General features: G+C 44.3%; 1 protein-coding gene across 2 annotated transcripts in view; it reads right to left on the reverse strand.

Moving 5' to 3' along the window:
* Window positions 1–11,880, reverse strand: part of FYB1 (FYN binding protein 1) — a 153,387-nt gene extending 141,507 nt beyond the window's left edge. For both annotated transcript variants that reach the window (XM_045848262.1, XM_045848260.1), the window contains exon 1: window positions 11,762–11,880. In XM_045848262.1, coding sequence (XP_045704218.1) covers window positions 11,762–11,764 — 3 coding nt within the window. In that variant the 5' untranslated portion in view covers window positions 11,765–11,880. The remainder of the gene's footprint in view (window positions 1–11,761) is intronic.
* Window positions 11,881–12,347: the final 467 nt, after the last annotated feature.

Below are 12,347 nucleotides of genomic sequence, written 5' to 3' on the forward strand. Positions count from 1 at the left end.
CTATTGTGTTGGGGTGGCTCTGTTCTGCTATCAAAAAAATTCCACTCGGCCCTGAAGTGCTGTCTCATGCAGTTGTGGCTACATGTGATAAAATTAGTTTCTTTCGGGTGAATGTCCACTTGTGATAAAGTAAACTCAACTACTTTTCTTTCAAAGTTCTAATAAACACAATTGCAAGTAGTTTCTTTTGGACAATGTCCACGCACTGACAAATTAAAACGTATTCATGTAAGTTAAACCTCCCAAATGTCTATCTGTTAAAGTGTTTTTACTAGATTTCATATGAATTCTTTCAACTAAATGTCTTTCGGAGATTGAATTCAGCAGATGTTTATTTCAAGCCGACTTCTTTTAATCTCTGCCAGAATTTACATAAGGGTTGAATTTATTGTTGGCTTATCAGTGTCTATAGCTAAAATCTGACTGTAGAATAGTGCTTCTGAGTTCTGGTCTTATAATTCCACTAGCTAATTTCAAAAGGCATGTAGTAAAATCCTGAAATTTTTAGTGAAAAAAGGTAATTTTGATTGAATCAATACTTTGTAAAGACCATATAGCATTTTGGGGGGGAAATGAGTTTTATGAAACAAAAGGTCCCAATAGGAAAAAAAGAGAACCATTCTTTAAACACTTTTTAAAGTTCCCATTCTCAAAATACTTATTTCGACTTAAGTCTGTTTTGCAGGTCCTTTGTGTGCTTTATTTGCAACATAAATAGGTTAGAAAAATTGTGTGCAACTTTTGCTGTGTTACAGGTATTTTGTAAGGACATTCATATATAAACCTCTGTAGTCCTTATAACACCCTTAGTCAGTAGGTATAACTAGTCATCTCTTTTGACACACAGAGAAACTGAGGCACAGGGAGGGTAAATTGTTCAGAGTCACATATCTGGTAATGGGCAACCCTGTGATTCCCACCAGCGAAGTCCAACTCTGGATTCATTTCAAACTTTGTGCACTTAAACTTGACCAACTGCCACTTAGAACTCCAGAAACACTGGGTAAGAGAGTGGGCACCATGACTGCCCAAATGGGCTACGCGGTAAATTAGTAACTAAATTAAAGTTTGACTGGGTGCTTGAATCACTTGGGGAACTTAAAAGAAAAAAGCACCTGAGCCCCACCCAGCCAGCTGAATTGGAATCTCTGGGGGTGACAGGTGGTTCCAGTGTACGGCCAGGTTGAGAACCACTGATCCAAACCTCTTGAGCTGAGTCTTAACACAGGGGACTCAACCTTGCACCTGCATCAGAACCACCTGGAGGGCTTGTTAATACACCCATGTGGCTGTGTCTCGCTCCCTCCCAGAACTTGTTCTTCAGTCCTGGGTGGAGTCCAAAAGTTTCTATGAAGTTCCCAGAACTTTAATGTTGATGCTGCTGGTTTAGGGAGTACACTTTGAGATTTGCAGTCCTAATAGGTTGGGATAGGGACAAGGGTGTAATGGAGACCTGGAAGAAACTGGACAATTCTCCCAGTATCTTGTCATCCCTGATGCTGACACACGTCCTCTACTTTGTTGATGTACCCAGTGTCACTCTGCAGGATAAAGGGACACAAGAAAAAGAAAAGACGTGAAGCTAAAGGGAAGTGAGGGAAAAGCGAGAAAGTGCTGGAGTCTTCCCTACCTGGTCTCAGGTAGCTGTAACCCCCCGAAACTTAGGCTGAGGAGAGACCTCCAAACCAGGAAACACTAAGGATATAAAACTTATTTCCCTGGCATGAACGCTGCCTGTTCTGTGCCTGGCCTCCTATGCTTCATCAGTTAGCCAATGACGGGTAAGATTTCCCAAGGAGGGAATCGCCTAAGACAGGTATGATCACATGGAGGCCTCAGGGAAGGACTTGCGGGGCTGTGGAAATGAAGGGGTGATCGACATCGACCCCTGCCCCCTCGGCTTTGTCAAAGCCTGAATCCTTGTTCTTAGTTGAGAGAAATCCAAGTCTCCCAGCTGCCTTTGTCTCTTCTGCCCAACTCAGACCTGCGGAAATAACAGGGGCGGTGCAGTCCAGACCAGAGTCGGCGGACTCCCGGGGTAATCAGGCCTGGGACATAGAATATGTAAGATCCTGTGAGATCTGCTTGCTGGAGGATGCTGTTGAATTAGAATATGAAGGCACAGGCAGGAAACAAAACTAGCCTTTTAGGTCCTATAGTCTTTTTAAGTGATAAAACACAAACTCTCAGCCCAGAATCCCAGCAGGAGTTCTGGCAGTCCCTTTGAAAACTACCTACTTGTTTGATCTTCCCTGCCAGACTATAATCCACAAACTGTATCTGTATTCTTAATAAAAGACTGCTTGGGTAGGAGAATGGGGTGCTCTCCACTAGAGAGGGCAGCCATTTCGTTCTTATTTCTCCATAGGACTCATTTGTCCCTGTGTATGTTTTTCTCATGTTTCGACAAGCCTTCTGCAGTGTTCCGAGGTCACTGCAGGCCGGTGGCCATGACAATAAAGGAATCAACTCTGGTCGGTAAATTAAAGCTTTCTAGTTCTCTCACTGACCACATATCAAGGATTGATGGACTATAAAATTAAAATATTTAAAGATGTCCACACTGAAAAAGAAGATACACGATTCTAGCTCAGAAACAGAACAGCAAGGCAAAGCAGTGAGTGACACTGGAGGACTGGGGAGGCAGGCTGTGGCTCAGGTTATGGAGCACGGTTTATTCACTCCTATAGGGTGACCTGAAAACCTGAGGTAGGGTCACTCTTTGAAACCAAGGGAAGGCACAGATATCCTTTTCCCATCATCCTTAGTACCATGAAAGGAGGCCAAATGATTGTCCATTGAAAGTTGGGTTGGACAAGTATTTCTCAACTGAGGAGGATTTTAATAGAGCATGGGGAGGGTGTGTGGGGGGGAACATTTTCTAATATCTAGAAATGCATTGTGTTGTCACAATGAGGGGGTGTGTGGGGGTGCTATTGACATCTAGTGGGTAGGGACCGGAGATGCTGCTGGACATCCTACAATGCATAAACGTGATGAGGTTGAGAAACCCTGGGTTGGATACAGCCCCAGAGCCAGAACCTGGACCAAGATGCCAGTTTGCTTAGTAATAATATGCTAAGTGCAACATCAGTGTGGGCCTCGATCATGCAGCTGTCAATATACACGTGGTTCAAGGCTGGAGTCCTCAGGGAGAATTAGTCAAGATTAGCCCGACATTAGAGAAGGTGTAGAGGGGGCAGGTGGAGAGGGAAAAGCAGCTGACTAACCATCCAACCAACCAAACTTTCTCAAAATGTGTCTACAACACAAAATTTCAAAATATGAGAAAACTGTTCCTAAGAAATAAAAACCAAACAAATTCAACAATTATAAGATAGGCTTACCTATCTTATAGGTAAATTAAACTTAAATTAAACTAAGAGAGCAATCTGAAAATGACTTAAAAAATTCAGGATTCATCAAGAAACAAATAAGTGAATAATATCTATACGAGAGTATAAGAATATTTGAAACAAAAATAGGCATACATTAGACAAGCATAGATGGTTATGAAAAACAATCAATTAAAAAATTGGAAATAGAGACTTCGGACAAGATGGAGGCATAGGCAGGTATACTTTGCTTCCTCGCACAACCAAAAGAAGGACAACAACAAATTAAAAAAAATATATAACCAGAACTGCCAGAAAATTGAACTGTATGGAAGTTAGACAACTAAGGAGTTCAAGAAGAAACATTCATCCAGACCGGTAGGAGCAGTGGAGATGGGAAGCCAGGCAGAGAGGACTTGCAGCAAGGTGGTGCCTGGAGGATCAGGACAGGTGAGGCGGCAGCTGGTGGAGCAGGTGGTCCCACATTTGTGTGCAAATAAATGCAGAGGAACAACTGGGGAGCGAGACAGACCTTGTAACCCATGGTTCCAGTGCAGGAAAAGAAAGCCTCAAAACCTCTGATTGAAAAAACCTTTGAGGGTTGCAGAGGTAGGAGAAACTCCCAGCCTCACGGGAGAGTTTGTTGGAAAGATCCGCAGGGTCCTAGAATGTACACAAAACCACCTACATGGGAATCAGCACCAAAAGGGTCCAATTCGCTTGTGGGTAGCTGAGGAAGTGACTGAAAGCTGGTAGAGAGCTGAGCAAGCACCATTGTTCCTTCTTGGAGACTCCCCCCCCCCCCCCCGCCCCCGCCCCATACAGAGCCACAGCGTATTTGGCAAATACCTAAGGCTCCGCCCCTTACTACAGAACAGATATGCCGAGAGAAAAAAATATGGCCCGAGAGAGAGAACAGATCAAAGCTCCAGAAAAAATACAACTAAGCAATGAAGAAATACCCAACCCATCAGATGCACAGTTCAAAACACTGGTGATGTACACAAAAATGGTTGAGTATGATTACAAAATAGAGGAAAAAGTGGAAGCTATGGAAAGTAAATAAAGGAAAATGCACAGAGAATCAACAGTGATGGGCAGGAAACCATAACTCAAATCAATAGTTTGGAGCAGAAGGAAGAGATAAACAGTCAACCAGAACAGAACGAAGAAAGAAGAATTAAAAAAAATGAGGAGAGGCTTAGGAACCTGCAGGACAACTTCAAAAGTCCCAATATCTGAATGATGGGGTGCCAGGAGGAGAAGAGGAAGAACAAGAAATTGAAAACTTATTTGAAAACATAATGAAGGTGAATTTCCCCAATCTGGCAAAGGAAATAGACTTCCAGGAAGACTAGGAAGCTCAGAGAGTCCCCCAAAAGTTGGACCCAAGGGAGCACACACCAAGGCACATCATAATTACATCACCCAAGATTAAAGATAAGGAGAAAATCTTAAAAGCAGCAAGAGAAAAGGAGACAGTTACCTACAAAGGAGTTCCCATTAGACTATCAACTGATTTCTCAAAAGAAAGCTTGCAGGCAAGAAGGGCCTGGAAATAAGTATTCGAAGTCCTGAAAGGCAAGGACCTACATCTAAGATGACTCTATCCAGCAAAACTATCCTTTAGAATGGAAGGGCAGAAAAAGTGCTTCCCAGATAAGGTCAAGTTAAAGGAGTTCATCATCACCAAGTCCTTATTATATGAAATGTTAAAGGGACTTATCTAAGAAAAAGAAGATAAAAAATATGAACAGCAAAATAACAAACTCATAACTATAAACAATCACACCTAAAAAAACCAACAAACCCCAAAAATGAACTAAGCAAGTAACTAGAACAGGAACAGAATCATAGAAATGGAGATCACATGGAGGGTTATTAGTGGGGAGGGGAAGGAGGGAAAATGGAGGGAAAGTTACATGGAATAAGAAGCATAAATGGTAGGTACAAAATGAACAGGGGGAGGTTAAGAACAGTATGGGAAATGGAGAAGCCAAAGAACTTATATGTACGACCCATGGACATGAACTAAGGGGGGAGGGATGATGTTGGGTGGGGTACAGAGCAGAAGGGAAAAAAAGGGCAAAAAAATGGGACAACCGTAATAGCATAATCAATAAAATATATTTTAAAAATTGGAAATAAAAAAACTTAATTAGTGAAACAAAAACCTCTGTGTAGAATAAAATCTGGATTGGACACAGATAGGGTGAACACCTCCCTGATCTGTCTGGGACGGAAAGGTCTCCAGGATGTGGGACATTGGTGCTAACACTGGAGAAGTGCTCAGCAAATAGACAATGGTCACTGCAGACACAGGGGAAGAAAAACTTAGTGAATTGGAAGACAAAGTTGATAAACTGTTTTATCATTGAAAGAGTCACAGAGATAAATAATTTAGCAAAGCAATTCAAATCCTGGAGGATGGGTTGAGACTGTCTAACTCTTATCTAATGGAAACTCTAGATAAAATAACTAGGAAAGAGGAAATGGTAGAGTAATAGTTTCCAAAGAAATAATAGCTGAGAACTTCATAGAACTGCAGAATGTTATCAGGTTTTAGATTAGGCAGTTACTGCCATAGACCAAATCCAGCCTGCCACCTGTTTTTATAAATAAAGTTTTATTGGAACAGTCAAAATTTTTACTGGTTATGGTTGTGTTTGCTTTCATGCTATAATGGTAGAACTGAATTGTAACAATCTACTTCCTGGCTCTTTACAGAAATGATGTAAATCTCTGCTTTAAAATGATATTCTGAATACCCAATACAACAAATGAAAATAAACTCACATCTTTGAGGTGTAATAAAGCTGCAGAACATAGATAAACATCTTGAGACAAACGACAGAGTTTGACCTATAGGAACTGACAATTAGACTTGATAGCACACTTACATCAGCAACAACGGAACTCAGAAGCCATTGGAATACGTCTGTAAAATGCTGAGGAAAAGTATCAGTTTAGAATTTTTATATAGAGCTAACGTATCATGGAAGAGAAAAGTTAAAATGAAGAGATTTTCAGTCTTACAAAGACCAATAAACATTGCAGCATGTTTTACCCTCCTTCCAAATTAGTGCCTCGTGGGTCACTCTCCTGAATGCACGAGGACCATGCATTCCTGCGTCTCTGACCTGCACAGCTGAAGCAAGACTGTGCCACTTATTCTGGCCAATTAAGTGGGAGTGACAGTAATATACATCTCTTCCAACTGGAAGTATTTATTTACTTATTTATTTATAAAAACTATTTATTTATTTTTAGAGAGAAAGGGGAAGGAAGAGAGAAAGAGGGGACAGAAACATCAGTGTGAGAAAGAAGCATGGACTGGCTGCCTCTCATATGCCCCCTTACTGGGCACGGAGCTCACAACCCCGGCCTGTGCCCTGACCGGGAGTCAAACCGGCGACCTTTCACTCTGCGGGTGATGCTCAACCAGCCGAGCCGTGTCTGTCACGGGGCACAGGTGGAAGCTTTAAGAACCAGGAATGGGGTTGCAGTATTGTGTTCCATGGGTAATCACATTGGATTTGAGTCCCTGTCGTGTTTGGGGGAACAATAACAAATACTAAACAACTGTAGAAACTGTTGGACAATAGATAAGAGCATATGTACTCAGGTAAGAAGATACAGGAATCTAGACCGGTAGAATCAAATATAAGAAACAATGATAAACATGGGAGTTTCATAAATACACCGACCGGCAGGACAGGTGTAAGCCCTAGTAGCAGAGCCGCACAGATGGGGGAGATGGAGCCGTGATGGCGGAGGCATCAGAAAGCAGTCGGGGAGAGCAGGCCGAACTGAAGGACACTAAGCTGATTATCCACATAAGAACACACCACAGGCCTTCCTCACAACACAACCATAAATAAAACCAGACTAATTATAGACTAAATATGGAAGCCAAATCTTTAAACCATGTAAAGGGAAGATTAGGAAAATACCTTTAACTTTTAGGGTAGCAAAAGTAACTTCTTTTAAAGGCCATCAAAAGCAGAAATAATAAAAGGCACACTCTAACATTTGACAGGATTAAGACAGAAAACTTCTTTATAAGAAGAGACGCCAATAGTAAAGTAAAAAAGAAACCAGAAGTTGGGAACATGAAGTTCACCACACATATAACTTACACAGGATTAATGCTTAGAACTCTTCTAAGGATGGTTTACAAATCAGCATGAAAAAGTAGTCTGTAAGAAAAGCGTAAATAAAACGCACGGGAAGGATGGACAGAAGGAGCCACCTGAACGGCCAATAAACTTATGGAGACATTCGTCTCAGCAGTACCAGGAAACTTGAAACAACACTGACGGAGAGTGTTGCAGATAATGAATTTTCAAAACTAAGTCAATACGTCTGACAATGCCACGTTTTAGGGGTGTTGCAGAGAAGTGGTAACCCTCCTAGGAGGCTGGTGGGAGGTGGATTGTTACAATGACTTTGGAGAACAATGTGCTAACATTCAATAAACTTGAGGGTATGCCTCTATTCCCTACGTAAAAAAAAATACTCCTTCTAGCTCTGTTTGAAGTTGAAAATAACAACAACAAATTAAATGTTGGCACATGGGCGAATAAATTGCAATATAAATACACAGCAATTCAAGACACTGAACCAGAGTGGCATGTGTCCAGATGGGAATATCTTGAAAACATAGCGATGTAGAGTGAAAAACAACAAATGCAGAGACCATAAAAATAAAACTGGGCAAAACAACACTATACATCACTTTATGGGTATAGATATATGAAATAAAAATATAGAAGTACGCCACCTCCAGAGCCGGTGGTCCTGTGCTGTTGGAGGGAGCAATGTGGGACTGGGAAGGACAGAAGGAGCTTTCAACTTTGTCCTTTGTTATGTTTTGAGAAGATGGCACATGGCCATATTACGGCCAAATGGTAATATGCGTGAGATTTGGATGGTGGAAATGTGAGCATTGGTGGTTATTTGTTTTATAAGGTAACCGTAATATTTGACTGTGTTTATTAGACCCTACTATTTTAAAAGGAGAAGGACAGGAGAAGAAAGAAAAAGGGGCGGAAGGAACGTACTTCGAAGTATTAGGGAAGTGGTATTGCCGTTGCCAAATCGAGAGCTGGGGCCCCACGCCCAGCCCCTTCGAGAACGGTGGTGCTACACGCGTGCTGTGTGCCGCACTCTGCTCTACGACGTGGTCCTCATTTTCTCCTGCACGCATCAACGCGCAGAGGAAAGGGATCTCCTAGAATTCAACCTCTCATCCTTGGCTTAAAACCCACTTGTCATGGCACAGAAGACAATTTTAACACATTGGGCAAGTTCTTGCTGCACAAGGTGGGTGGATGGCCACTTTTGTTGTAGGGCAGGGTCAGAAGAGGTCACGGAGTGGGAGTGGGGGGGTGAGCCAGGTGGGGGTGACTGGGTTTCTACATGGGGATATTAACGTATCACTTAGGACTGCGACCCCCTCCAGCTTACAAGATAAGGACAAGAATCACAGCTCACCTGGAAAGAAGTGGGTCAGAACCCCAGCTCTCAGAGGGGTCCTTCTACATCAGATTTTAAATATTCTGGTTTCATGGGACCACCAGCATGCCACTGGGTTTCCATTACCACCCCTCAAGTTATCTGCAGGTGCCCCAAACCATTGTCCTCAGAAACCCTACATTTACCCTCTAACATGGCCGCGTTCAAGTTTGGGGCCACAGTTTTGAAGGGTGAGGGAGAAAAAGTCAATATTTAAGTCCCAAGCCACAAGCCAGCTGTCTGGTGAGGGTGCATGCATGTCACTTCCGAGGTGGCCCTGCTCTCAAAATGGAGATCAGGTAGGAGTGGCACTCACTCCTTCGCTTAGGAGACCCTGGTGACTGCCAGGTGAGCAAAATAAGGTCAGATTCCTTGCCGTGGTATTCGCGACTCATCAGTTGAGTGGCTGCTGCCTAACCCTTGAAAGCCCCTCTTACTGCGCTCCTCTTGCTCATCCCTAGTCCTGGTCTCCCTGCAGGCCCCCTCTCTCCCCTCTGCCTCCCTTCTTCCACGCCTGCCATTTCCTCTGCTAGACCTGGTCTCTGCCCCCACCTCCCCCGGGCCCAACTCGTTCTCACGCTGATGCAGCCACTCTCAACCCTCATTGCATGCCCTGCCCTGCCCCCACCAACCCCTGCCATGGCCAGGCTTTGATGTAACCGGCCTTGACAGTGGCTGTGACTCATAAGCTGGTGAAGTGCTGTGAATGTGCAGCCAGAGTTGACAGCCACTGCCCTCGTGTACACGTCACCTCACCGGAGACCAGACCCCTTCCCCAGGGGACGTCTCTGCTGCGCACTCTATCTCAGCTCCTGAGTCACTTCCTCTGAGGTCACTACAAGGTATTTCCTCTCATTACCTCTCGGTCTATCCACTTCCAGGGAACAGTGGTCTCCAAGTGCCTGCAGTGTTGGTATCATCGGGACATTTACTGGAATTATGAGTGACCAGGCTGCGTCCCTGACCCTGCGGGTGACTTAGGTGCTCACTGATATTTGACACCCGCTGCAGGAAGTGCAAGGCCCCAGGAAGCTGGGACCTCACCTGTGTGGTTAACCCTGTGTTCTCGTCTTGCCAATTCCCAGCAAGGGGTAGGGGTGCCATAAACCTTGGTGGATGAATGAGTGATAGCACATTTCTTTTGTCAGCAAAATAAACTAACAGAAACCCCAGACACATATTTTGCTTCTTTCTTAAGACCTAAGATTTATGTATAAAAGATTTCTTCCTCACGAAGCATGAACATACAAAACTTTGTGCATTATTGGATATCCTGTCCTACCCAACTTTTTTTTTTCCAAAGAAATTCTGCAATTTGAAATGTACCTGAAATGCTTATTTCGTGAACAGGTATGATTTTCTATCGTTTCCACTTGCGGACTGCAGAGTGAGCTGATCTAAAGCAGCGGAGTAAGCCAGTCTCCAAAGGAGCAGATGTCTGAGAGGCAGAATCCTATTGCCCTTGGCCTTTCACTTCTAAAACATGGAACCATACTATACAGAACACGGGGGAACACCTATATGGACTCTGTACTTAACTGAGCAGTTCGAGAAAGAGCTGGAAAGACTGGATCGAGGTCGCCCAGGGCATTAGGGGAGGCTGGGCCTAGTACCCGGCAGTCCTTGCTGCTGCGACGCTAACACCCATCCATCCGAGTAGCCACTGGGCTTGTCCTCACGAAATCCCGTGCACTTCTGTGCTTCATTCCCACAGGCGTCCAGAGTAATGAAGGTCAAGCTGTTTTCTAAGAATCCTGGACCTAAGGGTCCAGTTGGGAGACTCTAAAGGGACTTACCAGCCCCACCTTTATGGGCGATTGCCTTCCTCTTCCCGGTGCGGCCGCAGGGAGGGGCCTGCACTGCTCTTTTCTTAGGGCTGCGCATTCCTTTCCCTGAGACTGCAGCCCAGACCCCAGCGCTCCTAGTCCCCTCCCCCGAGGCGAGATTACACTCTCTCACTTCTGCACTTGCCCTGCTGGCACCCGAGCTGCCAGACTGTGCTTCCCATGAACCCTTTGCCCTCTCCGTTTCAATGCCCGTACTGTGTCCCAGCCGCCGGCCCCACCCCACCCAGAACCCCTGAGTCATTGTCCCAATCCCCATCTTCCCACTGGGAGCTGGGAGAAGAAGCAAGCCCCCCCTGTTGAGAGCAGCCATAACCCATCTTCAGTGTCTGGGGCTGTGGGGTACACAGTGGGGGTGTGAGGACACCACGTGTGTCAGAACACAGCCAATTTTGACAGAGAAATAATAGAAAACGTTGTAGCACAGCATAACGCTGTAGTTCAGCTACATTATAGGCTAAGCTAGTTCTCCTGGTACCGCTGGGGACGCAGCCACGATTTTAAGTGTGCCCTGAATAATGACTTTCCATTAACTTTGGGAGCACGACCTGCCCCTGAGGTTTGGACTATTTGGGCTTTGTTTGCTTCTCTCAATTAAAATAATGAAAACACATTTTTTTTAAAAAACAAAAGAACTGCCTTTGTAAAATGCACTGTGTTGTCCAAGCGGCCCTCACCGCCAGCAATATTGCCCGACGCCGCTGACCGGGTTCTCTTCTGGGACCCGACGAACCCATCATAGGAAACCCGACGACATCGCTTGTTCTGGCCTCCAGCTCCCTTAACAGGCCAGGACCCAAAACACAACGTTTCTTTCTCTAAAGCATAGCTCTTCCTCTGCTCTGAAGGTTAGAATCAGAAAAGGGAACTCCTGAAGCCGCAGCCTCTCGAGTGGTATAATGAAGACTCAGCAGCTTTGCTAGCAAATGGAGCGACGTGGGACAAGCCAAAGGAGGTCCGGGCTTAAAGCACCCTTGTCCCCTCTCTGCTCTGCGCAGAGCAGCGGAGCGGAGCTGAGGACTGGTCGCCAGGAGACCGGGGAGAGCCGGAAAATCGGTTACTTACCATTTTTTTCTGAAAAGAGCTCGTGTGTTCAGCCCACGGCGACCCCGAAGATGCTGAAACTTGGGCAGTGAATGTGCAAGTTAGCTTGGTGGAGTGTACTTCCTTTTTTGAACTGTGTGGTGGGTCCAGTTTTCACACATTGATATGTGGGGTTGATTTGCATGTTATCTCAGCCCGCGGAGCATTTGTATAGCTGGCCAGGTTTATCTAGTTTTTACATTTTAATAACACCAGAAGAGTTCTAGGGGAGGTGTTCAAGTCAGAAAATAGACACAATTTTTTTTTTAAAAAGTGCCCGGGTGTTACAGTCTGTGTATATTATTAACCTGGTTTATATAAAGTCTCTATATGTGGATCTCTCTCTCTCTCTGTCATCTACGAATGAAGGACCCACTGGAAAATGTTAAGAGTGGCTTACTTGGGTGGAGGGATCATTATACATGATTCTTATTTTGTACTTTGCTGACTTCTTGACTTTTCTACTTTGAGTATATGGTGTTTGTTGAAAACATAACTATAACCTTTAAAAGAACAAAAGGATCACAATCGTTTTAATCACCATTTCCAAATATACTTAAACCATTCT

Source organism: Phyllostomus hastatus, unplaced genomic scaffold (assembly GCF_019186645.2).
Source record: "Phyllostomus hastatus isolate PE091 unplaced genomic scaffold, TTU_PhHast_1.1 phas_contig_58, whole genome shotgun sequence".
Lineage (NCBI taxonomy): Eukaryota > Metazoa > Chordata > Mammalia > Chiroptera > Phyllostomidae > Phyllostomus > Phyllostomus hastatus.